The sequence below is a fragment of the Megalopta genalis genome, chromosome 8 (genome assembly GCF_051020955.1).
Source record: "Megalopta genalis isolate 19385.01 chromosome 8, iyMegGena1_principal, whole genome shotgun sequence".
NCBI lineage: Eukaryota > Metazoa > Arthropoda > Insecta > Hymenoptera > Halictidae > Megalopta > Megalopta genalis.
The window spans coordinates 19,574,865-19,602,670 of NC_135020.1; the positions used below are offsets into that span (position 1 = coordinate 19,574,865).

General features: G+C 41.7%; 1 protein-coding gene and 1 long non-coding RNA gene across 6 annotated transcripts in view; one reads left to right on the plus strand and one right to left on the minus strand.

Moving 5' to 3' along the window:
- LOC117217654 (uncharacterized) lies at positions 1-27,638 on the plus strand. Of its 5 annotated transcripts, none has more exons than XM_033465425.2 (7): positions 3-307; positions 1,367-1,581; positions 10,840-14,660; positions 16,489-16,553; positions 19,086-19,761; positions 23,807-23,924; positions 25,366-27,638. In XM_033465425.2, exons 1-7 carry the CDS (start codon positions 225-227, stop codon positions 25,572-25,574), a joined length of 5,187 nt encoding a protein of 1,728 aa, XP_033321316.2. In that variant the 5' UTR covers positions 3-224; the 3' UTR covers positions 25,575-27,638. The 5 variants fall into 5 exon arrangements, 3 of the variants coding, with proteins under 3 accessions (XP_076380443.1, XP_033321316.2, XP_033321315.2); XM_033465424.2 differs by having other exon boundaries at positions 5-307; positions 25,363-27,638; XR_004489610.2 differs by lacking the exon at positions 19,086-19,761 and having other exon boundaries at positions 2-307; positions 25,366-25,502.
- LOC143259903 (uncharacterized) overlaps positions 1-27,806 on the minus strand; it is a 131,514-nt gene that overhangs the window by 1,599 nt on the left and 102,109 nt on the right. The gene's annotated exons all lie outside the window — the stretch shown is intronic.

Genomic DNA, 27,806 nt, shown 5'->3' on the forward strand with positions numbered 1-27,806 from the left:
CCACTTGAGCGATCGATCACAACGCCACCATGAATCATAGTGGCGAAATCAGTAAACTGGTTGAGTAATGTTTACAAGTATTGTGAACTAGTGTTAGTATAACGTTAGTGTGGTACGATTTAAGCGCGCAAATTGTTAAAGTGATTCGTACGTTTTGTGTTGTAAAATAGATGGAACATAAGGACAAATATTCGCGATGTGACTGTCTACAAAAATAAGGAAAGATGATGAAGGAAGTAATTACAATTGCAAATAATCTGTCAGAGCTGATACGAAATATGCAGAAATGTTTGCAATGTACAATTTGGTAAGTTTTAAACCGGTACTAATGCGATTTTGTTCGAGAACGATGAATATTTAAAGTAATTTAATGTACATCATTGGATGAAGACAAATGACTCTTCTTTTTATTAGTTGTCACGTTACGATATAGGTTATGTTTAGTTCTGTTTACCACGGTGCTTATGAATGGATATGTAGTCACTTCAATGAACATTCTTGTTTTTTGTATGGAATTTGTATATTTAAGTTCAAAATTTAGTTAAATTTTCTGGATTTCCAAATTTTAATATATGTTATTACATTAATTCAGCTTATTACATTAATGTATTAATTAATACATATAACATAATTTTGGTAATTAATTATATAATTTATGTCTTTGTCGTATATACAAATCAGTTTCTATGACTACTTCTCATAATATGAAATGTGACTCATTTCCTGTAATAGGCATGATAAGATATGTTATACTTTTTCAAATGAATACTATGCGCACATATTTCAATGGTATTTTTCTTGTTTTATTTCATTAAATTAATTTAATTTCAGTATCTACTTTATATGCAGAAATTAAAAATGATTATGTAAAAATGAAGTATTCGATGAACAAAGTCTTTTCTCCTTTTAGTATTTAGCTTGGCTACTTAGCGATTTCAGTTTTCATAATTTGACGTTGTAGAACGTAATATGAACCAGTAGAAATAAGATTACTGAATAAACGCATCAATTTTTATCAATTTAAAGATAGCATTATCCAGTAAGATAAGAAGTCAGAACATTCTATTTAACTTAACTGTGTTGAAATTGCGAAATGCTTACTGTAACGATCATTGCGTACTAATATATGAATTATTTCATTATACTTAATCTCTTATATAAATACCTTTCTTAATCTTTTAATATATTTAATACTAAAACAGCATACACATACACAATCAAGTACAATTTTAAATTCTTGTATAATATTCATTACATTAACTGGAGTATTACTTTACCAACGATGGTACTGTTTTGTAATTACAAATAATATTTTCACTAAAAATTAAAATCATTCGTGTGAAATCGCGTACATCCTATGTTTCAGTTTGCATACCATATCAAACCCCATGAGAACCCGATGCGGGCATCGATTTTGTCGAGAATGCATCCAAAAGGTGTTGCAAAATAAGAATCCAACGTGCCCATTGTGCAACTCCGATATAAATCGACGCGATACACGTAAAGACGAGCACATAGAGATCTACATCGATAGATTAGAGAAATTGATCGAAGCGGTACGAAAGGACTCCGGCATCGACGGTGAGCGAATTCCTTTCGTTAACATATCATTATTCCGTTTTCGTAAAACATTCTGCTATTAATTAATTAATTATTGATTGAAAATTGAAATAGAAGATCCTATAGAGTTTCTTTCTTTTCGATATTCTTGAACGACCTTATCTTGAACAAACCACTTATTGTTATATCAATAAAACAATCGAAATTATTATCATAATTTAGTAATAATGAAAACCATTGCAATTTATTAATACTAACAAAAGAATTCTGTTTTATCCTAAATTTACGGAACGTAGAATCATTTACATTATAAAAATGTTATATTAAATTATTATTATCAATCTATTAACATACAAAAATTGGGCAAACTATGAAAGAAGCACTGCCAAATTTTGCACGATGTTTCAGTCTCAAAAGAATAATAAAAAACGTTTGTTTCATTTTTATAATTTCATTGCAAATGATATAGATAAGAAAAATATCAGATAAGAAAAGTTGAGAAACGTGAGTTTTTTAGATTTTTGGTCATTCCAAGTAATAGAAAAATTAAAAAAAGTTGTTTTAGTCTGTTTACAGTAATCTAGTCTCTTTAACATTTAAACAAAATTGAGATCATTTAAACCAGTCCAGTTTTAAAAGGGTTAGCGCACTTTAAGAAGTGTACGAATACTTTTTGTGCCAGGGGTTGTATAACCGCAACAGTGTTCAAAATCTTTTATTTATCTTTTAATTTCGTGGGAGAACGAACCCTAACGCGGTAAATTTGACAGAAACTAAAATGCTGCATCCGTGTTACAAAGCAACGGTTGCTTGCAGAAAATACTTCTTCGTGTTTGCATGTCTATGCGTCACGACATCATGTTCACTCGAGGCAGCTATCCGTTTCTCAGGGCGGAACGAGTCTTTCAAACATTTAGATTCCACCCTTGTTTGGTATCCCAATGCTTCCTGCCGGTATATAAAAGTTCAATGTTTCACGAGGTCTTAACGTTTACGTGTGTCGCTGCATCTCGGAAATTCCTGCGATGGACATTTAACGGATACTTTGCTTGAAAATTTAACCGGTCCCCGCCGTAGCTCTTTCAGTTTTCGGAGATCCAAAGACAGAAGTTGCAGAGAGTGGACATATAGTTACATTCAAACAACAAGTTTCACGTTCTGTTAAGTTTGAGCTTAACACTTTGACTGCTGCACCGACAACCTCGAGAATTTGATAAAATTATAGCATGTTATTTAATCAAATTACAATTAATTATATGACAATTACTTCGTTAAGACTCTTATATTTTGCAGATTTCAATAAAATTAGGATGTAACAGATTAGTGCAAAAATCGATTTTCGAATCTGAACAAATAATTCCGTTACCAAAAATGTTTAACGTTAGAATAGATATTGAGAATAGATTAGAGATAGATAGATTTGAGAATAGAATAGATTTTGCGAGGAACAAAAATAACTTTTTGAAAATTTATTGCGAAGAAAATCGTCGATAAAAACGTGTTTATTATTCAAGTTGAAGCTATTGATAGCGAAATGTAAAAGAAATTGTTCGAGTAACCACATGATTAAAAGATATCAATTTGTGGTTAAAACTATCAATCATAATTAACTGAAAATATTTTGCATTGCTAATGATCATTATTGGTGATGGAAATTCTATTTCGGTCACTTTGAATAATTAATTATTCCAGTTATTTATAACTAAATTGCGGATCTTTATGCAGTTGTTAAATTTATGCAGATTTTTTAAGTGCAAGAAATTGTATAAATAAATACGGTCTATGAGCATTCTTACTTTCTTTTTAGAATGAGTTATCTTCTAGTTGACGAAGGAAACATTTATTTAATCCTGATTTTTCTAAAACAACGTATTATTACAATATCATAACAACAGTTATCAATGAGTTAAATACTTTTGTGGCGGCGACAAGCCGGCGCCACGTCTCCGCCATGTGTTTAGTTTTAAGGCGTAAGAATGTTTGGACGAATGGGCCGGGCTGCATGCTGTGCGTTAGCGTCGAGCGAATGTCTAGACGATTGGTTTGAGTGTCGCGTAGAATGAATGCGTCTAGCCAGGACAGAGTGAAAGCGAACCGTGAGAATGAGAAAGAATGATCTGGATGGGATGCATCGGTGAGCGAATGGTTAGTTCAGTAAGAACCCTCATCGGGAACGGTACGCGAGCGTCGCGAGTTTAGTTCCGATTGTAAATAAAGATAGTCTAATTGTAACCGGGTTCAATTCTCTCTTCCCGTCGCCGATCCCACCTCCTCATTGGTGACCCCGACGTGATCTAAAGGAAGCGAACGACACGAATTTTGCAGTCGCATTTCGTTCGTGGTTTCGTGGCAGTGGATCGGGAGTTTTCGGAAGAGAACACGGACATTCGCACGTTTATTCGGTACGATGGCATCCCCGCCCGCATCGACAGTCAGCCGCGTCGCGGTGAAAATACCGGAATTTTCGCCGACCGACCCCGAGCTGTGGTTCGCGATGGTCGAGGCGAGTTTCGAGACGAGCGGCGTTACGACCGAAAAGACGAAGTTCGGGTACGTCCTGGGCGCGCTCAAACCAGAATACGCGGCCGAGGTCCGCGAAATCATCTTGAATCCCCCGGCTGAGCCGTTCACTAGGCTCAAGACAGAGCTGATAAGGCGGATCGGGGCGTCGCAGGAGCAGAAGACTCGGCGTCTCCTCGAGCACGAGGAGATGGGCGACCGCAAACCGTCGCAGTTCTTACGCCACCTGCGGACCTTGGGAGGAACAGCCGTGTCGAAGGAGATACTGCGTACCTTGTGGTTGGGCCGGCTCCCCGCGAGCATGCAGGTCATCCTGGCGACGCAGCGAGACGTCGAGCTCGACCGAGTGGCCGACTTGGCCGACACCATCGCTGACACGATGGGCCCACGCACGCGGGTAGCCGAGGCCTCTGCGGGTGCCGTCGCACGGCCGTCGAGGGATATGTGCAAAGTCGAGGAACAACTGTGCTCGAAGATGGCACAGCTCACGGCGACGTTTCGGCAGGAGCTCGCAGCAATTCGTCGCGAGATAAACCCCGGTCCGCGTTTTTCCCAACGGCGACCATCCACCCCGGGCCGAGCGCGATCGCTATCCCGAGAACGACGAACCGCGCTACGAGGCGGGAAGTGTTTTTACCACTACAAGTTCGGCGCGAACGCGTTCCGTTGCGAACACCCATGCAATTGGTCCGCGTCGGGAAACGAGATGGGCAGTCGTTAATGACGGCCAGCGACCACTGCCCACCATCGCGCCGTTTGTTCGTCACCGATCGAGTAACGAGAACGCAGTTTTTAATCGACACCGGTGCCGATCTCTGCGTTTTTCCTCGATCGAAAACTCGCGGGTTCCGCGAACGCGCATCTTACGTTTTATATGCGGCGAACGGGTCGGAAATTGCCACGTACGGGACGGTTACGCTGAGCCTCGACTTCGGGCTCCGTCGCGCTTTCGTATGGCGTTTCGTGGTGGCCGACGTGTCAAAGCCGATTATAGGCGTAGATTTCCTCGCGCATTACGAACTATTGGTGGACGTCGGAAAGTGCAAACTTTTAGACCAGGTGACGTCGATGACGGTGCCAGGACGCTCAGTGCGCGAGTGCGGGCCATCGGCGCCCTCGGTGAAGACAATTTTCGGTGATTCGAAATTCCACGAATTGCTGCAACGTTTCCCGAACATTACGCGACCAGTGGGGACACCCGTGCAAGTGCAACATGAAACGGTGCACTACATCCGCACAACGCCGGGTCCGCCTGTGGCTTGTAGGCCCCGGCGTCTCGCGCCGGATCGTTTGAGGCACGCGCGACAAGAATTCGAGACGATGATGCGTCTCGGCATCGCGCGACCGTCGGAAAGTGCGTGGTCATCGCCTCTCCATATGGTGCCCAAAAAAGAACAGGACGCTTGGCGACCGTGCGGGGATTACCGAGCTTTAAATGCGCGCACGGTGCCGGATAGGTACCCCGTGAAGCACATCGAGGACTTTTCTCACGCGCTTCACGGGAAGACGGTGTTCTCCACAATAGATCTGGCGCGCGCGTATAACCAGATTCCAGTGGCCACAGAGGACATCGCCAAAACCGCGATAACCACCCCTTTCGGACTATTCGAGTTCCCCTGTATGTCGTTCGGATTGCGAAACGCGGCACAAACGTTTCAACGTTTCATCGACGAGGTGCTGCGCGGCTTGGATTTTGTGTACGCGTACATCGACGACATACTGGTGGCATCGTCGACAGAAGAGGAGCACTTGCGCCACTTGGAGGAAGTTTTTTCACGCCTCGACAAGTACGGCGTGACCGTCAACGGGGCGAAATGCATTTTCGGCCAGGCGCAGGTTAAATTCCTGGGGTTCACCGTATCGTCCAAAGGCACCAGCCCGTTGGAATCAAAGGTGGAGGCGATCACCAACTACCCCCAACCGACCACCGCAAAACGGCTGAGGCAGTTCCTGGGTATGCTAAATTTCTATAGGCGTTTCATGCCCAGGGCTGCGCAGGTACAAGCGCCCCTCAATAACCTACTGCACGACGGCATCAAGGGTAACGCCAAGTTGGCGTGGACCGAGGAAGCTACCGCGGCTTTCGCCGAGGCGAAGGACAGTTTGAGGCAGGCGGCGTTATTGTCGCATCCGAGGGACGACGCGCCACTCGCCTTGTTCTGCGACGCGTCCGATTTTGCTGCAGGTGCGGCACTGCAGCAGCGGGTCGGAAAGGATTGGCAGCCGGTGGCTTTCTTCTCCAGGAAGCTCAGCGCCGCCGAGCGGAATTACGGCGCGTACGACCGGGAAATGTTGGCCATTTACTCGGCAATCAAGCATTTCCGACACATGGTGGAGGGGCGAACATTCACCATCTACACGGACCACAAACCGTTGACATTCGCCTTCCAACAAAAGCCCGAGAAATGTTCTCCCAGGCAATTTAGATACCTGGATTTCATCGGGCAGTTCACCACCGACATCCGCCACATCGCCGGGAAGGACAACGTCGTCGCCGACGCGCTATCCAGGTTGGAAGAAGTGGTAGAGTCTTTCAGCTACACCGATTTGGCGGAGTCTCAGCAGCGCGACGCGGAACTTCAGGCGTACATGAGCGGGAGAATAAAAAACAATTTACGTCTAAAACGGATACGCCCGCCCGATTCGAACACTGAAGTGATCTGTGACGTGTCTACCGGGATTGCGCGACCTTTCGTCACGGGACAATTCAGGCGAGCCGCATTCGACTCGATGCACCGCTTGGCGCATCCAGGTGTTAAAGCAACGGTGAGACTCGTGACGGAACGATATGTGTGGCCGTCCGTTAAAGCCGATTGCCGGAGTTGGGCTCGCGGTTGCGTTCCGTGCCAGCGCGCCAAAATAAACAAGCACGTTTTCGCGCCGCCGGGAAGTTTCGACGCGCCGACCGGAAGATTCGAGCACGTGCACATAGACATTGTAGTTCTTCCGGTCTCAGAGGGGTTCAGGTACTGTTTAACCTGCGTCGACCGTTTTACGCGCTGGCCCGAGGCTTTCCCAATTCGGGATCAAGAAGCTTCGACCGTGGCACGCGCCTTTTACGAGGGTTGGATTTCACGGTTCGGAACCCCGTTGCGCGTGACGACCGACCAGGGTCGACAATTCGAGTCGCGCTTGTTTCAGGCATTGTCACAGCTAACAGGTGCAGCCCACTGGCGGACAACGGCCTATCACCCGGCGGCAAACGGAATGGTGGAGAGATTCCACCGCCAATTTAAGGCAGCAATCCGTTGCCAGCAAAACGTCAGCTGGACAAAGGTTCTTCCCACCATCTTGCTGGGCATCCGCGCAGCCTGGAGGGAGGACTTACAATCCACCGCAGCTGAGCTGGTCTACGGCGAGACGCTGCGCCTACCAGGGGAATTCCTGGTCCCACAGAGAGCGGAGTCGCTGCCGCTGCCAGGGGATTTTGTCGCGGGATTACGAAAGCATTTCGCGACCCTCGCCCCAACGCCTGGCAGCAATCACTCGACGAAACGAGTTTTCGTTTTCAAGGACCTCGCCACGGCAGAGCATGTGTTCGTGCGGAACGACGCAGTGCGAGGAATCCTCCAGCCGCCATACGACGGCCCATACAGGGTCCTCGAGCGAGGGGACCGGACTTACTCCCTCAGTATCCGGGACAAGGCGGTCACAGTGACCATAGATCGCCTAAAGCCGGCGTACTTGCTGGCTACAGATCCAGCACCGCCGACGATACCAGGGGCAACACAGCCAGCGTTACCTGGAGAGTCCGAGGGGCCACCAACACCATCATCACCACCCACTCCGAGCGAGTTTACGGGGCAGCCGCCCCAACCATCGCCACCATCTCGGGGTCCGGCGGTGCCGCCCCCCATAGTAGTACCACCAGGTGCGGGTTTACGCACCACACGGTCCGGAAGAAGAGTGCGTTTCCCGGACCGATTGCAAGTTTCGTGATCGAGTCAATCACTGGCGGGGGGGTGATGTGGCGGCGACAAGCCGGCGCCACGTCTCCGCCATGTGTTTAGTTTTAAGGCGTAAGAATGTTTGGACGAATGGGCCGGGCTGCATGCTGTGCGTTAGCGTCGAGCGAATGTCTAGACGATTGGTTTGAGTGTCGCGTAGAATGAATGCGTCTAGCCAGGACAGAGTGAAAGCGAACCGTGAGAATGAGAAAGAATGATCTGGATGGGATGCATCGGTGAGCGAATGGTTAGTTCAGTAAGAACCCTCATCGGGAACGGTACGCGAGCGTCGCGAGTTTAGTTCCGATTGTAAATAAAGATAGTCTAATTGTAACCGGGTTCAATTCTCTCTTCCCGTCGCCGATCCCACCTCCTCACTTTTATCGCTTTTCTTCAAAAAATGAGATTTACTTGTTGACAGATTACTCACAATGTTGACAAATGTTGTGGCTAATCCATACATGAAATAACAATAACAATACATTGTTAAGTTAACTGAAGTCGCAACTGCAGTATTTTAAGAATAAAACTTTTCAGTACGATCATTAGACCAACCTCTGTGTTACACGAAAATCTGTATTCCGTGAAAAACGATATGTTTTGCACCAATACAATTTAACCTAGAAAAAAATATGAAGGTTTTACCGAAAGATCCAATTGTACGTACAATACCCGATTGGGTTTGTTTATTGTAACGTTGCACATGAATAAAAACGCACGCTTCTATTGACAAAATAACAGCGGCTTGAAGCATCTAGATATATGACTTTGACCTAAAATATTTACACGATATTTTAAGTACGGAATTTCATTTGAAACGTTTGTTGGTATCGTCGAAAACGGACGAATATATTTAAAATATATTTAGTGAACATAGACGAAACATTGCGTACTGTGGATTTAAAAGTACAATAAAATATATAATTAAATGCATTATATATTTTTCAAATTTGTATTAGTAAGAATTCTATGATAAAATGAAAATCTAATCAAAGAGAATTAAGAATACAATAATTAAGCGGTTTTATATAACACTATAACATATATTTTTAAATATTCTTGTGTAGCAGAAAGGGAGACATAATCAAATATGTACATTCGGATTCAGTGATCGAATGAAACTCCAAATGCATAACAAAAAAATCTTGGAAATTAATGTATCATTTTCATGGATTTATATAATTTTAACAGATCAGAATTTGTTCTTCTTTCGAAATATATATACATTTGGCTCGCGCGGATAACCTTGACGTAACCCTACGGCGATCGCTGATGTAAAAAATGCTAGCGAAATCTTTTTATATGCAAATATTCGTGAACAGACGTATGCTAGATCTCGTCGGCAAACAGCATTTGGTATACGATGTAGTAAATCGCTGTATGTTATACAGGAAATGCTAACATGGCAACACAGCTTTCACTGTGGCGACACAGTCACAGATATGCCACGAACGGGCAAAAAAGTAAACGACATGCTATGCATCTGGAGCGAATATTGTATAAAAATATTTCTCAGATGTTCTACGATTTGAAAAGCTGTTTTTAAAAGGGCGATCTTTGCAGAATTAATTACATTTTGTTAAAATTTCATAATTAATCGATGATCTCAGTTTGTTGTTTTTATTAAGCACACTCGAGTGTTGTCTCTAATTGAATGTTTATCCTGAGAGACTATTTTTTCTGCAAACATTATAAATGATATCAACTGCTAAGATTTGGAATAGTATTTTTTTATAAAGGACGATGGAAAAAGCACGTCTATTATTAAAATAGAAATTATATCGTTAATTGAACTGAAAGATCAAAATTTCCGGCAATCATAAAATTTCGATATTTCTGCTCGCACGGTGGTTACAGTTATTAACGTTCATCGAAATCACCGGCATGAAATTCGTCAAACGGTCGAAACATTTGCATCGAATCGTCACCTCTCGTCAGTGCACATAAATCGATGAATATGCATGCATGACTTTCAAAATCAGTATCGATCCATGATTAACGATGAACATTGAAATCGTGACGTAATTAAACGTAACGCTGTGACCATGCTTAAGATATTTACGACGTTCCAACGTTGTATATTACAGCTGTTTTATATTAGTTTATAAAAGTAACAATAAGACATTTGCTCTGTTTTTTAACAAGTGTCATTTGCCGCAAATAATGTATAAATTGAATAAACAACTCACAAATGTATCTTTACGATATGAATGATCGTAAATATTAAAGAATTAGTGACCCGTCATTTTGACGGGTTCCGTAAATCTCTAGTGTTAACACTTTATCTTTGTTAAAATCGGTTTCTGATTGTTTCCTTTACAGTTACTGAAATTATAAAAATGTTTCTACGAAGTACTTTTTGATAAGACTTCTTTTTAATTAAGCATATATTGCAATAGCGACTGTGAGTGATTTCAGTTTTGTCATCGTCATAAAACAATGTGTATTAGTAACGGCAGTAAAAAAATGATCATTTTCAAATAATTGTTCTATAAATCAGTAAACATGATATCTTCTCCTTAATTAAACCCTTACGTCCAGCTCTTAAGTGCACAATCTTATTTTCAACAAGAAAACAAGCGAAGTGCCAGTGTGAAATCTCTGTCAACAATTCCAATGCAACCTAATAATTAACATTTATTCGATATTGACTTTCGTTCTATTCGTATTAACAAGCTGCAGGAACTAACAATATCTTTAAATTTTTCTACAGTTTCAACTGTAATATATTCGACGTACCCAGTTTTGTTACAAATGAATCAGATCAGCAATCAATTAATTAAGCATTAGCATCGTTGTGCGCATGTTACAGTGCGATTGAACGTGTCGAGACGGCACAGCACGCGTGAGAGCTGTTCATCCGATAGCAAGGATTCCGCGAAGCAGGACTCGGAAGACTACAATCAGCCGAGTTGCTCGTACGCGCAGCCGAAGCCGTTCAAGAAGTCGGCAAGTTCGCAAGCGAAACGCGCCGTGCCGAAATCGAAAAGGTCTGGGAACAGCAGGAGCAAAAAGGACGATGCCCCGGGAAGCAGCAACATAACGAAATACTTTCCGAAGCATGGTCTATCCGGTGTCGAGCCGTTGCCCTCCGACGAAACGAATTATTCGGACGACAGCTCAATGAAGGTGCACAGTTGGCTCGAAACTTTGCCGCGGAACATGGAGCTCTGTGATCCGAGACGGAGCAGGACCCCGGACTGTAACCTGAACGACACGTTATCCTGCTCGTCGACATCCCAGGCCGGCGAGAAGGTAGTTGATACGGTTAGCCTTGAATCCGAGTGTCCCGGAGCCTTCAGGGAGGACGGTCGCAAGCAGACCGTGACGCTGGGCCGATCGTCGAAAGATCAAAAGGACAAGGACAATCGGGAGAGGATGATCAAAGCGGCAAAGTCCCGAACGGCTTCGTCAACGTCGGCTCCAAGAGCAAACGACGCGGCTGGTGGAATGCAAACGAGTTGGGTCGATCGAAGACAAAGCGCTTCCAGCAACGAGAAATCGGATAACGACAGGGATGCTGTTCGGGAACAGGCCGAGGACAGGAGGAGCGATGTCCAGAGAACGTCTCCGTGCGATCTGCTGCCGTCGATGAAGAAAAACTGGACCTCGGTGGTCCAGTTCGGGAAAGAAATGCGCTCGAGGAAGCAGAAGAAGATCAGGTCCTTGAACGTGAGCATCGAGAACATGAACAAAAAGTCGGCGAATGAATCCGCGAAGGAGCCAGCCCCGAGGCAGAAAAAACTTCCGGGAGGAGCGGTAAGAAGGAGCGTGGAGAGGCCGGGTGTCGCGGATAACGATGCGAATGAGAAATTGCCGGTGCATAAGGATGCCGAGGAAGAGCAGCCCGGGGACAAGAACAACGGATCGATGGCGGACATGACCCGGCCTGCTGGAAGGCCTTCCCTCGTCGTGCTCGAGGACGAGGACGACGAGCAGGTGTACAAAAGAAATCCGAACAACCATCAGACGAACGGGATCGTCGAGGTCGTGGACGAACAGCAGCGGGATCTGGAACTTGAGGATCGATCTGACGACGAAAGCTCGGAGAAAGTGTTCATGCGGCAGCTGGGCCTCTGTCAAACGCCCCCGCGAAAACGAATCGAGACGTCCTCGATCGGCGTGACTCCGGTTAGAGACCCGAATGCGCCTAGCCCGGACCTGCTGGAAAACTACCGTCCTTCGCCGGAGGAGGTGAAAATTTTCGTGCCGATCGTGCCGCAACCGTCCGCCAACTTTCAATCCTCGACGCCGTTGCTTAGCAGGTTGTCTCTAAAGAGGCGCGACACCGACTCGAAATTGGATGAGCCTGCTACGGCCGCCGGCTTAAACTCGCGACTGCTCGCTGTGAAACGTGACTTGAATCGCGAGATCGGCCGAACGGAAAGTATCGTCGCTGAGCCGGCGAAATCCGCGAACACGCCGGACGAACCCGAAGGAAGTGGTAGGAGGGGGAACGTCGAAGACACTGGGAGTCACAAGAGCAAGCGACAGGGGAAGTCTTTGGCGATGTTCAAAAAGCTGGGCAAACTTGTCAGGTACCATAGAAAGCCTGTTAAATTCTTGTACCTCGGGAGCACCAGGCCACGGTCGTCGACGCTTCAGGATCGTGTCCAGAGGTGGCAGAGACCGTGCACCCCGATGGAACACGAGAATACGCCGAAACTTGCGTTCGAAAGTAGTTTCGGTAATAATACCAGGATCACGGTGAACACTGCGGTGTCGCCGCAAGATGGCATTCAAGTTGGTTCAGAAGCCGGAAGAGAAGAAGCCGCGGCCAACCCGAAGAGAAAAAGACTTTCCGAGTCTGACTCGGACTCGGTGAAGTCTGTCGCCAAACCTTTGAAGTCGAACATCGTCATCGAGAGCATGGGCCCGTTCTCCAAGGACATTATTTCAGCCACCGGAACCAGTCAGCCTCGCGACTCGAACGATATCCTCTTCGTTTCTATCTACGAAAACGAAGGGAACGACGTTGAACCGTTTCGCCAGGGCGCCCCTACCAAGGCGACAGCTCTCAATAGCAGCGTCAAGATGCTGTCGTCAAAAGACGACTCGCAGCTGAAGTTCCTTGCTCTGGACTCCCCTACCAGGGATACTCAGCCAGCCGCGAAGCCGGAGCAACAGGGTGACAAAGATATCGGTGCTAAGAGGAGCAACTTGTCCGACACAAGAGGCGTTCATTCGAGGGCCCTCGCAAGGACGTCGATGCAGGGTTCTGAAGGACCGAAGATCGGGGACACGCCGCGTAAAACGAGGAAGAAACTCACTAGCCGAAATAACTTGGTTCAGAAGATGAAGACAGAGGACGACGATCGGGAGGTGGGTGCTACGTACACCAAGAACCCGGCGGCGTATGGAAAGGACGATGCCATGAAGTATTGTCCCGCTGATAAGAGTGCCCAGTTCATAGAAATTGTGTCGCTGAGCTCTGACTCCGACGCAGAGAACAGAGCGTACGCACCGAAGGAGCAGAAGAAGGTCTACAAAAGGATCGTGACACAAGACACCGAGAGTTCCTCGAGCTCCAAGAGAAGCAATTCGTTTAACAACCAGCAACCAGGCATCTCGGCGACGATCAAACGGAAACGATCGATCAGCCCGGACTCGGATTCCTACAAAGATCTGGATATGATTGTAGACAGTTGGTCCAAGGATTTGCAGCCGATGAACAAATTCTCGAAGATAGGGAGAAGCCATGGCCCTGCCACCTCGGTAAACATCGGCGAGCGGAGGGTCAGCGGGATGTCCTCGGATTCGAATTCGTCTTGGATAGTCATGAGAACGGCTACTTCTCAGCGGAGACGTTTACCCTCGTCAGAGGTCGACTCGAACGTTAAGGAGAAGAACACCAAGGGACGAGGTCCTTCGGGCAGAGAATTTTTCGACGACGACTCGCCGGATTTTGGGGCGATCATAGACAGCAATAGAAACATTCAGAGAGCGGCGGCTGCGGGCGACAGAGAGCCGACGAGACAAAGGAGCGAGGAGGTTGCCTGCTTGATGCAGGATAATTTTGACGAAATCATCGCCAATGTCGACACGGAGCAGCTGATAGACGACTATTGCAGGCCGTCGAAACGGAAATGCGATGCTGGCGCGGATGCTGCGCTGAACGTGTACGAGGATGGACGCATCAAGGACACTTCAGTCTCCCGGCTGCACAAGGGCTCCGATAAGGAGAACGAGTACAAGGAGTCCGGAAGATTGTACGACAGCGAGATCGACGGTGACAAAACCCTGACTCCGGAGCACGTAAACGCCGCTGATAAAAGTTCGAGGATAGGGGATGATGGATTGCGGGGACGGGCTAAGTCGGTGAAATCGACGAGCCAACAGCCGACCACCAGAAACGCCGTCGCGAATAGATTATCGACGATTAATCCGGCGTTCCCTGGCATTGACAGAATACTCGAGGAGACCGTCAACGACGTGACGCTGAAAGAAACCTGCTGCGAGCAAGACTCGCTGATGAACATCACCCAACATCAAATGCTCCTCAAACAGTTCGAGGACGATCTGTTTGGAAAAACTACGAACGTACAGCCGCCGATGAAACCACAGAGACAGCAACAGACACCGCGGATGCAGAAGAGGAATGAGGGTGTTAGCCGTCTGGATTTGAAGGGACAGGTGAGCTCGTGGTTTCGATGCGTCGTAAACGGTATTTTGTTTCGGAAGTGAGAGAGAAAGAGAGAGAGAGTTTACTGCTTGTAATACAAAAATATACAGTGGTCCAAAAAAGTGTTCGTGCACCTTTTAAGATTGAACGAAATGATATGAATTTTTTTTAGATAATAGTGGGACTAGTCTATTAGACGATGGCTAAAGAGCTTTTTTTATATTTTGCTGTTAGTTGGAATGAAAAGAAGTAATTAAAAACCCGCGATTTTTAACTTTTTTATTCGAGCCTATAACGAAAATTTAAAAAATGTCTTTTGTAGATCTTGTTAACTTGTATGCATGCTGAAAATTTGATCAAAATCGGTTAACCAAGAGTTAGAGTTAGTAGACTAGCCCTTTATCATCGAAAAAAAATTCAAATCATTTCGTTCAATTTTAAAATAGTTATTGCGTTTTAAAGGGTGTACGAATACTTTTGTAGGTCATTGTATGTTAGTTGTCCACATTGGGCTTGTTGATCGTAAATTTAAGATCAGATTTTTAAGAAATTATTTTAATCTTTTTATTTTGTTTGATAATTGGTTTTGTTTACATTCAATTGCTTTTTCATAACGTCTGCATCACTTTTTAGGTAAACGGCTATTGTTGCGTTAAGTATCTATCGATAGACTCAGAAAAAATGATAACTTCGAAGAATATTCAAATTCTTCAATTTTACTCAGATAATCGGACGATCTGACACTGCAGAAATTATTGTAATTGTACGATATTGATTTCCGTTTAACGCTAAACGTACCGCAACCCGTCAAATGACTATATAGTTCTACATCTTTTATTTTATAATTATCGAGATTACAAAACTGCTTCCATTGGAATCTTGTGAATACAATAAATTCTCTCCAATTGTCGCTCAACTTGTAAACAAAAATGGACGATTTGGGAAGAGGGGATACGATTATTCGAGCCTTGCGGCTCGTTTTTATAGTTGACAATTGTCAACTATACAACTGTTTTTGTTCACACGCCGAAGAACATTTGGGGAGAATTTACTATATGTTTCTTTATTTAGGTATGTACTACTATAAAAATAGTGAAACGTTAGTATGAATTCAATTTAATAATTTTTATACAGCAACATATATCAGTCACATGTAGATCTCGATACGTTTAGTGTTAAACCATTTGTATCTCAAAATAGCGAATGTTCCTAAATCTGATGAGCTTGAAGAGTACAATAAATTCTCCCAAATTGTCCCTCAGCTTGGAAACAAAAATGGATAACTTGGGAAGAGGAGATACGATGACTTGTCTATACTTTTTGCGTCTAGATATTATAGTCGCCGATTATCAACAACTATAAAAACGAGTCACGAAGCTCGAATAATCGTGTCTCCTCTTCCCAAATTATCCATTTTTGTTTACAAACTGAGCGAAAATTGGAGAGAATTTACTGCATGTAGAAATTAGTCGATCGAAGAGTTTCCATTATTTTCTGAACATTACCGTCGCGTCGGTTTATTTCGCGTACGCTTACATTTCTGACAACTTGCACGAACGGGAAGTAAGATACCTTTATAAAATTGTCTTCCGGGCAGTAAGTATTGTTTGCAAGAAGAGCAATTAGTTTGTCGGGAGCAGTGTTTGCATCCGACTGGTCGGGGAATACGGGATATTAGCTGGGGAACTTCGCTGAAAAACAGCATAATTTCCTGCCACGTTCGGTATCTAAATCGCGGCTCTCATTACTCACCGTAACTATTCATTCCGCTACTTACGAGATAAACAAGCCTCTTTGCACAGCCCTCTCAAAGACTCACTTGTGCTCTGAAATATCCAGGACGCCGAACACTCAGCCGAGGAAGACGACATTGTCGAGAACACTCCCAACGCAAAGACGAAAAAGTAAGTAATGCGAGTCTTTTGTAGCTGCTCTACCCTCGTTCAACGTCATTCTCGAGCGCGCGTAATTATTCATTCAATTAACGGAATAATGCGATCCATACCAGAACGTCGTATCCCGCGGCTCATCCATCCGTCAGATTAACGGTGTCATAAATCAGGAAGTAAATTAATGCAGTAGTTGCATTGTTAAATCATTTTTATTGGCAGAATGTTATGGTTGTTAAAAAGACACGTTCAACCAGTATGTCCACTTTCGAGTGACCTTCGGAGATTCAATCAATAGTTATAAAAATATGTTTAAATATTAACGATCATCATTTTGGACACATCCTTTAATTTGATATTGTTCTAATTATATTTAGGCTCTTAAACTATAACAACGAGTACGACTCGTGATGAAGATTTTGTATACTTGATCTGTTTAATATAAATGTTATTCATTGTTCCTAAATTGAAACTAAGTTTGCTTCTTTTGTTATCAAAATATAAGAATGATAGTGATATAAAGACATAGAAGACTTCAAAATTGTTTCGTTCTGTTACGGTAATTATTAAAGACGAAGAAGTACTGATCGACGTAGCTGTGAAAGGAATCATAGTGACAGGGGGATTAATAATATTAAAGATCATTTAAAGTTCTACGTGATTGAATTTGTCTTTTTATTAACTGTAACGTTAGACTAATGAAAATACCTCATACGTTGTCCGAAGTGAACACTCTTTTCGTATCGTTAATTATTTGCTTTTGCAACATTTTTTGGTAGATCTGTTATCAAAATTTTGAACAATTTAATATGGATGTCATCAATTCCTTTTAACACGTCCGCTACCAGCATTAGTTCCACTGCTCATCATCAGTGTTAAAATATTTTATCAAACGCAACGTAGCATCTTTCTGAATCATTCAAACAATTTAACAAAGAAAAGTTGCGAACTTCTTGTTGTGAATTCTGTTATGTGCTGGGACTAGACTGCGGATCTTTATGTAAAGTTAAAGTTCTCCGATTCAACGGCAAGAAACAGAAGTTACATAAAAATGTATTACCTCCTTCAATAAGTTCAATAAATGAAGTAGAATGTAAGAGGACATTTTTCAGTTCTTCTAATGGTTTTATTGTTTAGTATTTTATATAGTCAATTTTAACATAAATGCATAAAATCTGCAATCTAGCTATGACCTTAAATAATAACGTGCACGAAACTTTTTATTGTTTTTATGTGTAGAATCTACTCCAGAAGTGGGTCCCGCATGTTACAGGACACCCTGCATAATTCTCCCTTTTTTTTATATCAATATTTGGTCAGCAAAATAAATATAAGCATTCAATGAATTTTATAAGAAACTATTAATGCCAAAGATCTTCTAATCATCGTAATTGTTAAAGATAGCTGAGACATTTTACATCACGATTCCCTGTTTGAAACATATCTATTACTAACAAAAGTAATTGATGCAGTATTTTGATCTATAAATTTTACAAAGTGATAAAATTGAGTTTTATTCTTTTCTGGTTTTTAAAAATATATACAAAATTATGATATTTCCGAGAAATGAGGGATTCCTAAGGTGATCTGAAGCAACTTTTTCCTTTACAAAAATTTTCTCGGCCACCGCGCGCCAGCCAAGCTCGCCTCCCATTGGTCACTGTTTTTCGTTAATACCTCGTAAACGAAGCTGCGGATTGCATTTTCGCTGAGGAAAAAGTTACTTCAAATAATCTCAGGAACCTCTCATTTCCCAGAAGTACCATAATTTTGGGACACCCTGTATATTCGAAAATATGCCTGTAATAGGATTTGCTTGAATTCGCAAAATCTACGAAGTTGATAGCGGTAAAACTTTCAACGCGCATTTCTGGAGACGTCACTTTTTGCACTTGCGTAGATGATACCTCAAATTTTAATTCAGCGATTGTTTCCAAAGGATAAAATATTCGGCAGACGTGCCGTGGTCGAATGAATCGCGAACATTAAAATCCGTTGATTCTATTGCCTTTTTTAAGTATATTATAAGTAGGCTGCGGATCTTTATGCAAAATAAAGATTGTACAATTTAAATGTAATAAAAATGAGTTAAACGAAAATGGTTTTTCTCTTTTAACAATTGTAAGAAGTTGAAAATAATGCGTCAATATCCTTAAATTCTTTTAATGTCTTTATAGCTTTGCATGTGACATTTTCATTCTTATCATAAATCCATGAAATCCACTGCCTGTAATGCTAACAAAAATCGAAAAATTCAACAATCAGACAATTCAAAGTGCCGTCATTTTATTAATTATCGTCATTTAGTTTGTGTAGTGGTTTAGATGATAGCCATATTCGTACCAATGAAAACGCACTTTTACTTTTTGGTTTCGAATTAGATTAAGAGATACGAATGTGATAACTATAATAAGAAATAAACAAATTCACGCGCCTTAAGTGTTAGCGACACGTGCGTGCAGAAATCGAAAATGGCCTTCTGGTCCAGAAACTCTTGAATCTCGGGACAAGATGATCGATATTTACGGATAAAACAACGATTTCCAGCATGCAACCGATCGCCTCGTCAGTGAAGATTTCGGCAAGGACACCGGTGGTGCAAATAAACTGGCTCGATAGATCTCTATCCTCGGCAACGGGAAGAAACGCGACGCCTTTGGGCGAAAGGAGCCGACACCCTGTCTACCAGAGCACGCCGAAGGTCCAGGGACAAGCGAATGATGATTGCGTGGGTGCCGCGAGCACGACCGTGAGGCAGCTGAAATTTGGAAGTGCCAACGAGCCGATGAATAGGCGGTCGAACGAAGTGACTGGGTTCAATGGACAAAGGGAAAGATTGTGTTTTATTTGCAGCGGTTTACTACCCGCGGAGATAGAGCAGGTGAAGAGGCTGGCCAGCCTGACGAACGCGACTTACCTGAATCAATTCAATCTCAGCGTGACGCACGTGATCGTGAAGGTCGACAAGAAGAACAACAGCGCGAGCAAGACCCTGAAGTATCTGCAGGGTGTCGCGCACAGGAAGTGGGTCGTGAGCCATCAGTGGGTGATCGACTCGCTCAAGGAGAAGAAATTAATAAACGAGGAGAGGTACGAGGTGGTGGACGGCGCAACCTTCGAGACTGGCCCTCGGAACTCCCGGCTGAGGCAGAAGGAACTGTTCGAAGGATTCACCTTCCTGTGCATCGGACCGTACGAGGATATCTCCGTGGAGCAGTACGAGGTGAGCTTTCCGAACACCTTTTACCAGGGAAAATTGAGGCCGTTGAATGGTCCCTTTGGGTGGGCTGACTTAACACTTTGTGTCAGGAAGACCCTTTGAAGCGCCGTTTCCGTTCGGTCGGTCTGGCCACTTTGCCTTCGCGAGGTGCTTAGACTCTGCACGATAGCCGTTCGATAAGCAGGCGCCCTTTAAGCGTTCGATAGGCAGATGCCCGAAACTCCGTAACTTTCCTTGCTTTTCTTTCAGAGGTGTACGGTAATCGGGACTTTCGAGTGTGTAGAGCGTACTATGGGTTTCTCGGGATTGATTCGCCCGAGACAAAAATGTGAAGTAATGTAACATAATTTCGCTGAAACACATGACAGAAGGCAATTTGATGATATTAATTGGAAAACATAGGGGATGAACGTATACGAGCGCATAATTAGAAATTACTTTTGCATCAGAGTTTATCATGACGTTATTGTCATCATTAAAAAATTGTTGTTGTCGATTTATTTTTAAAAAAATGGGATTACTTATTTCCATCATTATATCATGATAGCTAAGGTCAAGACGAATCCAATAGTAACATGACCTTCGCGTGATCTTAAGTTGTTCGAGCATCGCTCGAATTGTTGCGTCAAAATCGTCTGAGATTTGCGATTGGCCGCCGGTCACCGACCATTGTTCAGACGCTTTGGTATTCCGAAAATTTACTTCGAGGAAGTTTCCAGTAAAAATGTCTAGTAGAATAAATAGTAGAGAATAAATCTACAGGGTGTCCCAAAATTATCGTACTTCCTGAAAATAAGGGGTTCCTGAGGTTATTTGAAGTAACTTTTTCCTTAGCGCAAATGCAATCCGCGACTTTGTTTACGAGTTATTAACGAAAAACACTGGCCAACGAGAAGCGAGCGCTTGGCTGGCGCTAAGCGGCCGAGCCAATCACCGGAGTACGCCTCTCATTGGTCAGTGTCTTTCGCTAATAACTCGTGAACGATGCCTTGGAGAACATTTTTGTAAAGGAAAAAGTTACTTCGAATGATCTCAGGAATCTCTAATTTCCCGGAAGTACCATAATTTTTGGACACTCTGTATAATAGAGAATCATTCCGTAGATATGATACTAATGTTAGGTGGATGTAAAGATAACTATGGAGTTTTATATTCACCTAACGTTATTGTCATATCTACGGAATGATTCTCTATTTTACTAGATATTTGTAGTGGAAACTTCCTCGGAGAATATCTATATAGCACGTCTATACGTGTTGATGAGTTCTATGCAACTAGATATCCTGAAAGGTCATCAAAATCGTACGGAGAAACGTTTTAACACCTGAAACCCTCGCAAATGTGCGACGCTCCTTCTGAAACCGAATTAAAAACATGTGCAGAAGTTGTTTCAGCATTCGTGTCCATTTCTAAATGTTTTAAGATTTATTCGCACTCAAGGTCACGCGAAGGTCATGTTATTACAGGTCATTAAATTCGTTTTGATCTTAGCTATCATGATATAATGACAGAAGTATGTAACCCTATTAAAAAATAAAACATGGATGATCTTGAAATCTCGAGAAATATGGTCTTTAAGAAAAAAAAACTATTTCCACCGCAATATATGTATCTTCGAACCATACAATTTGTTCCTCAAGCATTTTTGAGTATCGTAACAGCTTTAGTGGAACACTCTGTAGAATTCTGTCTTAAATGCATAAAATTTGCAGTCTACCAATAACGCTCAAAATCCGATATTCATCCTAAAAGCAAGGAAGCCTTCTAATATGTTGGTTGACAGCGAATTTTTTATAACATTGTTGTTGATTAAACTTAACGGCCCAATGCTGGTCACATCCAAGAAATTTCATTTGTACAACGAGCAAGATTAGAAAGAATGGTGTACGGATATGTTTGTCATTCGTTATGCAGAGTCGCGCTTCGAGCATGGTTGTTCCAGCTGCATCGAGTGCATCGCAAAGAGGTAGTCTATATCGTGAATAACAATATATCTTGTCTAGTGTGTCAGGACAACGCATCGAATCGCAGGATATCTCGTCCACAGTGGCAGTACAACGGTATTGGATCGCAAGATATCTCGTCGCGTGACGCGAACGGGTTAATACGTGCACACGAGGTCCACCGTTTCCAAGACACAACGGTTTTCCTCCAACGCAGCGAGCATTATGATCACGTTTTACATTGCCTTCGCACTACGACAACATGCGGGTCCGGCATCGGGAGACATTCTTAAAGGAATCGCATTTGTACCCTATCACCGTCGCTACGCCTATGAACACATCCGACTTTCAAACGTTCGATTATGTGTTTGTTGAAATGATTGCCGTTTAATTCCTCGAATGATAATTATCACAAGCGAACTATTTTACTCCTTCGTTCACACATACCTGAACACAATTATAGCATTTTTAGATAGTTATAAGATTCTGAGAAAGTGTAATATAAGATTTAGTGAAAAATGCGTCAAGCTACCGATAAACGTGCACTCTTGATTAACCAATGCTTTTCAAAATTGGCAACGCGTTTCTATTGTCATTAGAACTGTCTTTTAATTCTTCTTCTAAATCTACAATAATTTCTTTTACGGAAGTTATCAAAATGACGGGTTATTTAATTTTTTAATTTACGATTATTCATGTCGTAAAGATACATTTATGAGTTATTTATTCAATTTATATGTTACTTACGGCAAATGTTAAAAATAAAAATAAATGTCTTATTGTTACTTTTATAAACTAATATAAAACAGCTGTTTTTTCTGCTCCGTAAATCGATAAATCCGATAACTCCGTGTTAAATCGATAAATTTTTACAAAATCACTCCTGCAAAAACCTGTAGGCTTGCATAATAATATTACTTCATAGATTTTAATCGCAACAGGAAATGGTAATCATAATTTGTACATATTACACGGAATATGTTCAGTCACTGGCAGTGTTCATTTATTGAACAAATCACCCAATATGGAATTATGTATGTTACGAAAAGAGTGTTACATGTGATCATCAGACTGCGGAACTTCACGAAAATTCCCGTTTTCATACGTTACTTTGTAATAATTACGATCGGAGAACAATTTGAAAATTTTCCACTGCGAAAATAAAACAAATTTTACGGTTGTTAATCTGCAAACTGTAAATGCTGCAAATGCATAATACAGTCCATTCCTCCTAATTGACGCTCAGCTTGGAAACAAAAATGGACAATTTAGGAGCAGATGGTACGATTATTCCAGCCTTGCGGCTCGTTTTTGTAGGGAGGACTTTTTTTTATAAATTAGGGAGAATTTACTGCATATTTCTTTATTTAGGCTAATACTACTATAAAAATTGTGGAACGTTGGTATAAATTCAATTATATAATTTTTATACAGTAACATGTACCAGTCACATTTAGATCTTGGTACGTTTAGTGTTAAACCATTTAGTGTAAAATAGTGTATTTTAAAATAGCGAATGTTTCTAAATTTAATGAGTTTGCAAAATAAAGTGGTAAATAAAAGTAAGTAAATTCTCCCAAATTGTCCCTCAGCTTATAAACGAAAATGGACAAGTTGGAAAGTAGAGATACGATTATTCGAGCCTTGTGCCTGGATACTACAGTCGCCGATTATCAATAACTACAAAAACGAGCCACAAGGCACGAATAATCGTACCTCCTCTTTCCACATTGTACATTTGTGTGTGCAAGCTGAGCTTCAATTAGAGGGAATTTACTGAATCCGCACTCTATTGATCACGGTCTCGCAACAATCTCTGCGTTTTGCCAACGATTATGAGGGACGAAACAGATGAAACATCCTGATCATGAGTTGCGCAACATAATCTGTGTTTCGCGAAATGTATTGTGGTGAGAACAGTGTGTTTTGCGTAGCACAAACCGAAAATTGAGAAGTTGAAACGCTGGCCGGCGCGGCGTTCTTACCGTCGATCCGAGATCCGCGGTAACGCATTTATTTGCGTTTTCCGACCATCCAATTTTGCTAAGCTATTTACAGTTGAATTCTTGCCAAGTTCCACGGCTTAAGAATACGTTCTCTTGCAGGAGTTGCTACGTGCCACCGGCGGCACCGTGGTCTGCTCGCAGGAAGCTTTAGCCGTTGAGAGGACACAGAAGAAAATCATTGTAATCCAGGAGCAAATATACGAGTACGAAATTATTGGTGAGTCTACTATGCAAATTTTACATCCTATTATACGTCTGTATCATGTCGCGCACCGAGCCAATTATTGTACATTAAAACGTTCATAACTTGAAAGGCTCTCTAAGACGAACATGTTCTCCATTCCCTTCAGATTAAGGAATAAAATTTCATTCGGCACTGTTGAATAAAAATTTATTCCGAATAAAGATGTTCGAATAAATAAATAGAATAATTTATGACGAATAATAATTAATTGTTATTCGAATAAAAAATATTCGACTAGGAAATATTCATTCGGATAATTATCTTAGATAAATATTTGTGAATTCACCAACTACGAATAAAAATTTGTTAACCAATCATCGCGCGCGATGATTGTCAACTAACATCAATTAGTTGTAGTATCAATTAGTAATTTTTAAGATTATAACAAAGTACTAAACCAGTGCAGTTAGACAACCGATTTTATGCATTTATGAGGAAAATTAGCAGGCGAAACACAGAACAATGAAAACAATTGAAAAATTTAGAAATACTGTTGCATTATTTTCAAGTTATTAAATTTATTAACAGAGAGAATACATTTTTATTTTCCTCCTGTTTCCTGCAATCGATGCAGACAATTTGAGAAACAGTAAAGAAACTGGTATGAAGTAAAAATTAATTGTTTCTTACTGTATGTTAAAGTAATTATGGCCAAGTTTAATCTCCAATTAATTTAATTAATTGATATCTATTGGGATATTTCTTCTTTCTTACGTATGCTTGCATGTCAGAACAAATGCTTTTTAAAATTGGCAACGCGTTTCCATTGTCGTTAGAGCTGTCATTTAATTTTTTTTCTAAATCTACAATAATTTCTTTCATCTTTGTGATCTGGTTTTTATATAGTCATTTTTTTCAATTTGATTAAAATCAGAAAATTGAGGAAATGAGTTCAGGATATTTTCCTAGTTTCATAACATAATTATACAACTAAATTAGGATTCACATTAATATTACATGTTCTAATTACTGTTCCAATGAACTTTTCCCAAAAAACGATCCAAGAAAACAATTCCGTCCCTTATCTTTCCGGTACGTTCCCAAATTTTTTCTCACACTTAATGACCAACCGAAGACATTAAAAACGTATGAGATAAAGATAAATGTGCTTAATCTGACGTAGACGACGAGAAAACCGCTTAAAAGTTCGGTTTTCTTCGCCGTATCTCTCTGAAAAAACGGAAATAAAAATTCCAAACTTCTGGAGATGGTAATTCAGACGAAAGAGAAGGGGAGATGAAGAGTATATTTTTGTAGTTAGCATGGAAACTGAACTTTCAAAAATATGCCCTACTTTCCGGTCAGCCTAATGACTTCTAGAACTGCTGCTTAACGTCTCCCAGTTTTCAATTAACGATTCCTCCGGACGAGTTTGTTCTGCGCTAGAATATGTTTCTATGCTTTTTCTCAGTAGGATGGCATAAGAAGACCGGTGCTGTACCAGTTGTCCACGACTGGATACTCGAGTGTATCAGTCAGTACAAGCTGATACCAATCTCTCCGTATCTGCAGGAGTTGTTGCCGAAGGATGTGCTGGCGCTCGGTTATCCCAAATTCCTGCTCGAAGAAGATCCGGATGACGAGGACTATGACAGTGTGGAGCTCTTAACGCAATCACACTAGCTGTCTGTTTTTAACGCAATTCGCTGTCAATTAACCGCGTTTGTTTAATGTTATCACTGCGGGTTTTATTAATTTTTTATTTATTTGTAATCTCAGCAACGACGTTTTAATTTGCCACAGTTTTTGCACGAACTTGAAAGTTAAATCATCCATAAAAATCCGCAGTCAATTATTGAAGTCCCACTCAGTCACGTCACGCAAAAAGAGATCAAATTATAATTTAGTATGGTCAGTATGTATATCTGTATATTCGTTTTTAATTAATTATTAACATTTAGCTTAAGTTTCGTAACAAAGCGTCTATTTGTTTTCTTGGAAGCAAACTTGTTTCGTACATTTGACAGTATTGTTATAAGTATTCTATTTGTACTAATAAGTGTACATATTGTATACTCTGTGAGGGGGGTTGTTTCTTACAAAGTGGTTGGGAAGTTTTATTCTACTATCTGTTGAACTAATTTGTCGTGGAAGGTATTATAATTCGAGGTGTTATAAGCTAAGGTAAAGTTTTCGTCCAAATTGAATCTCATTCTTTTCGAGGATTATCCTGTTTCGAGGCTGTTATTGAAGAATTAAGTTATTAGTTAAAGAAAAACAGTGTAACTTCTGTAACAAAAAATCTACGCATACTTGTGAATTTAAAAAGAGTCTAGCGTATAGCAGTTTCGGTTGCTTGGAAAATTGAACTCTTTTGATGCGGTGAAAGTATATTGTCTACTAGACAGTGTCTACTGTAAAACTTTTGAAACAATTCATAAGACAGTCAACTAATTTGTAAGAATTGACTTCTGTATTCAGGATGCGCATTTTGAAGATAATTTGTAATGCCAAATTTCTCCTGTATTTTATATTGTTATTTTTCATTGTCTCATTGACTTGTTTACAGAACTATGAAAGTCGTCAAGAGTTACCTACTTTATTTCTCTAGCGTACCATCTGCTTCTCATAATTTTGTGTTGAAGAATGCAGAATGTGTGTGTCGGTTAAGTTATGTAAACGAATACGATTAATTTATGTGAACAAATTCCAAGCTGATGATGAAAGCGAATTGACATCCGTTATTTGGGAGGAAACCCGTTAAAATGTAAGAACACAGTTGACATTCTGTCATTTTTTCATTGCATTTTACAAATTTGCAAATGCCATTTGATTGTACCAATTAAAAATTTACGAATACAAAATTATTATTGAATAACTTTGTTAATGATATAAAATGTGAAGCACTAAAGCACGTTTGCTATCATGATTTTTTTCGTTCTCTATCTCGATCACTGAAATGTGATCTTCATTAATCCTCCTCTGTCATCTCAATAGTCTAAAAATTTCATGAAGTCGATTGAATTAATCGATAAGTAATTAAGTTAAAATTGAATGATTAAATTGTAAGAAATTAGGATACCGGTACATAGAAATGTCTGGTTCTTTACGTGTTTATCATCAACATGGAGTTTGTCAGTCGGCGCGAAGCCGGCAGGAGTAGGGGAGAGGGGTCGTCGATCAGATTTCGTTCTTTTTTTTTTCATTTTAATTGCGACGAACACGTGGGATGCGGATGGATAGGGGTATGTAGGACGAGAAAAGGTGCTCACGCCGTGCAATATCACCGTCATGGGTGGGATCAGAGGCTGCGTGTTACGAGGGACATCGAGGCCGCTCACATATTCACCAAGGCACACGAACAATATTGATCTGCCCGGGACCACCTGTAGCCAACTCTCTCTCGTTTCTCGCTCACGCGGCACACATCAGCGGTTATGAATCTCGTCCAATTGCTAGCAAGTGAGGAGAAATAATCACTGTCTAGCCCACCCATCTATTTAAAGTGCCTTATATCATGCGAGCGCTAAGTACAAGTTTCGTCGTGCCAATTAGATCGGTGACAACCTGTCCGATCGTCCTACCCATTTCCAGTAGGATGCAAGTCTACGTTTAGCTCGTAACTAGACACGCACACGTCACACGGTCCGCAACATTGGTCGAGCGAGAATTATTTTTGTGAACGTTCTGGAAACTTGGAAATTTTTATTTTTATACATGCATCGAAATATATACACATTCTGCATAGTTCGATGGTCACGTTTATTTCAACCCTTACTAAATCAGTGTTGCTTTTAGAGCTTCCGCGATAACTAACTAACATGACATACAAGACCCCCCTAGACATCTGAGAGACAGAAAGGTATGATGAACATGAGCTATTTTTTCGAAAATGAGCGATACTTTATCAAAAAA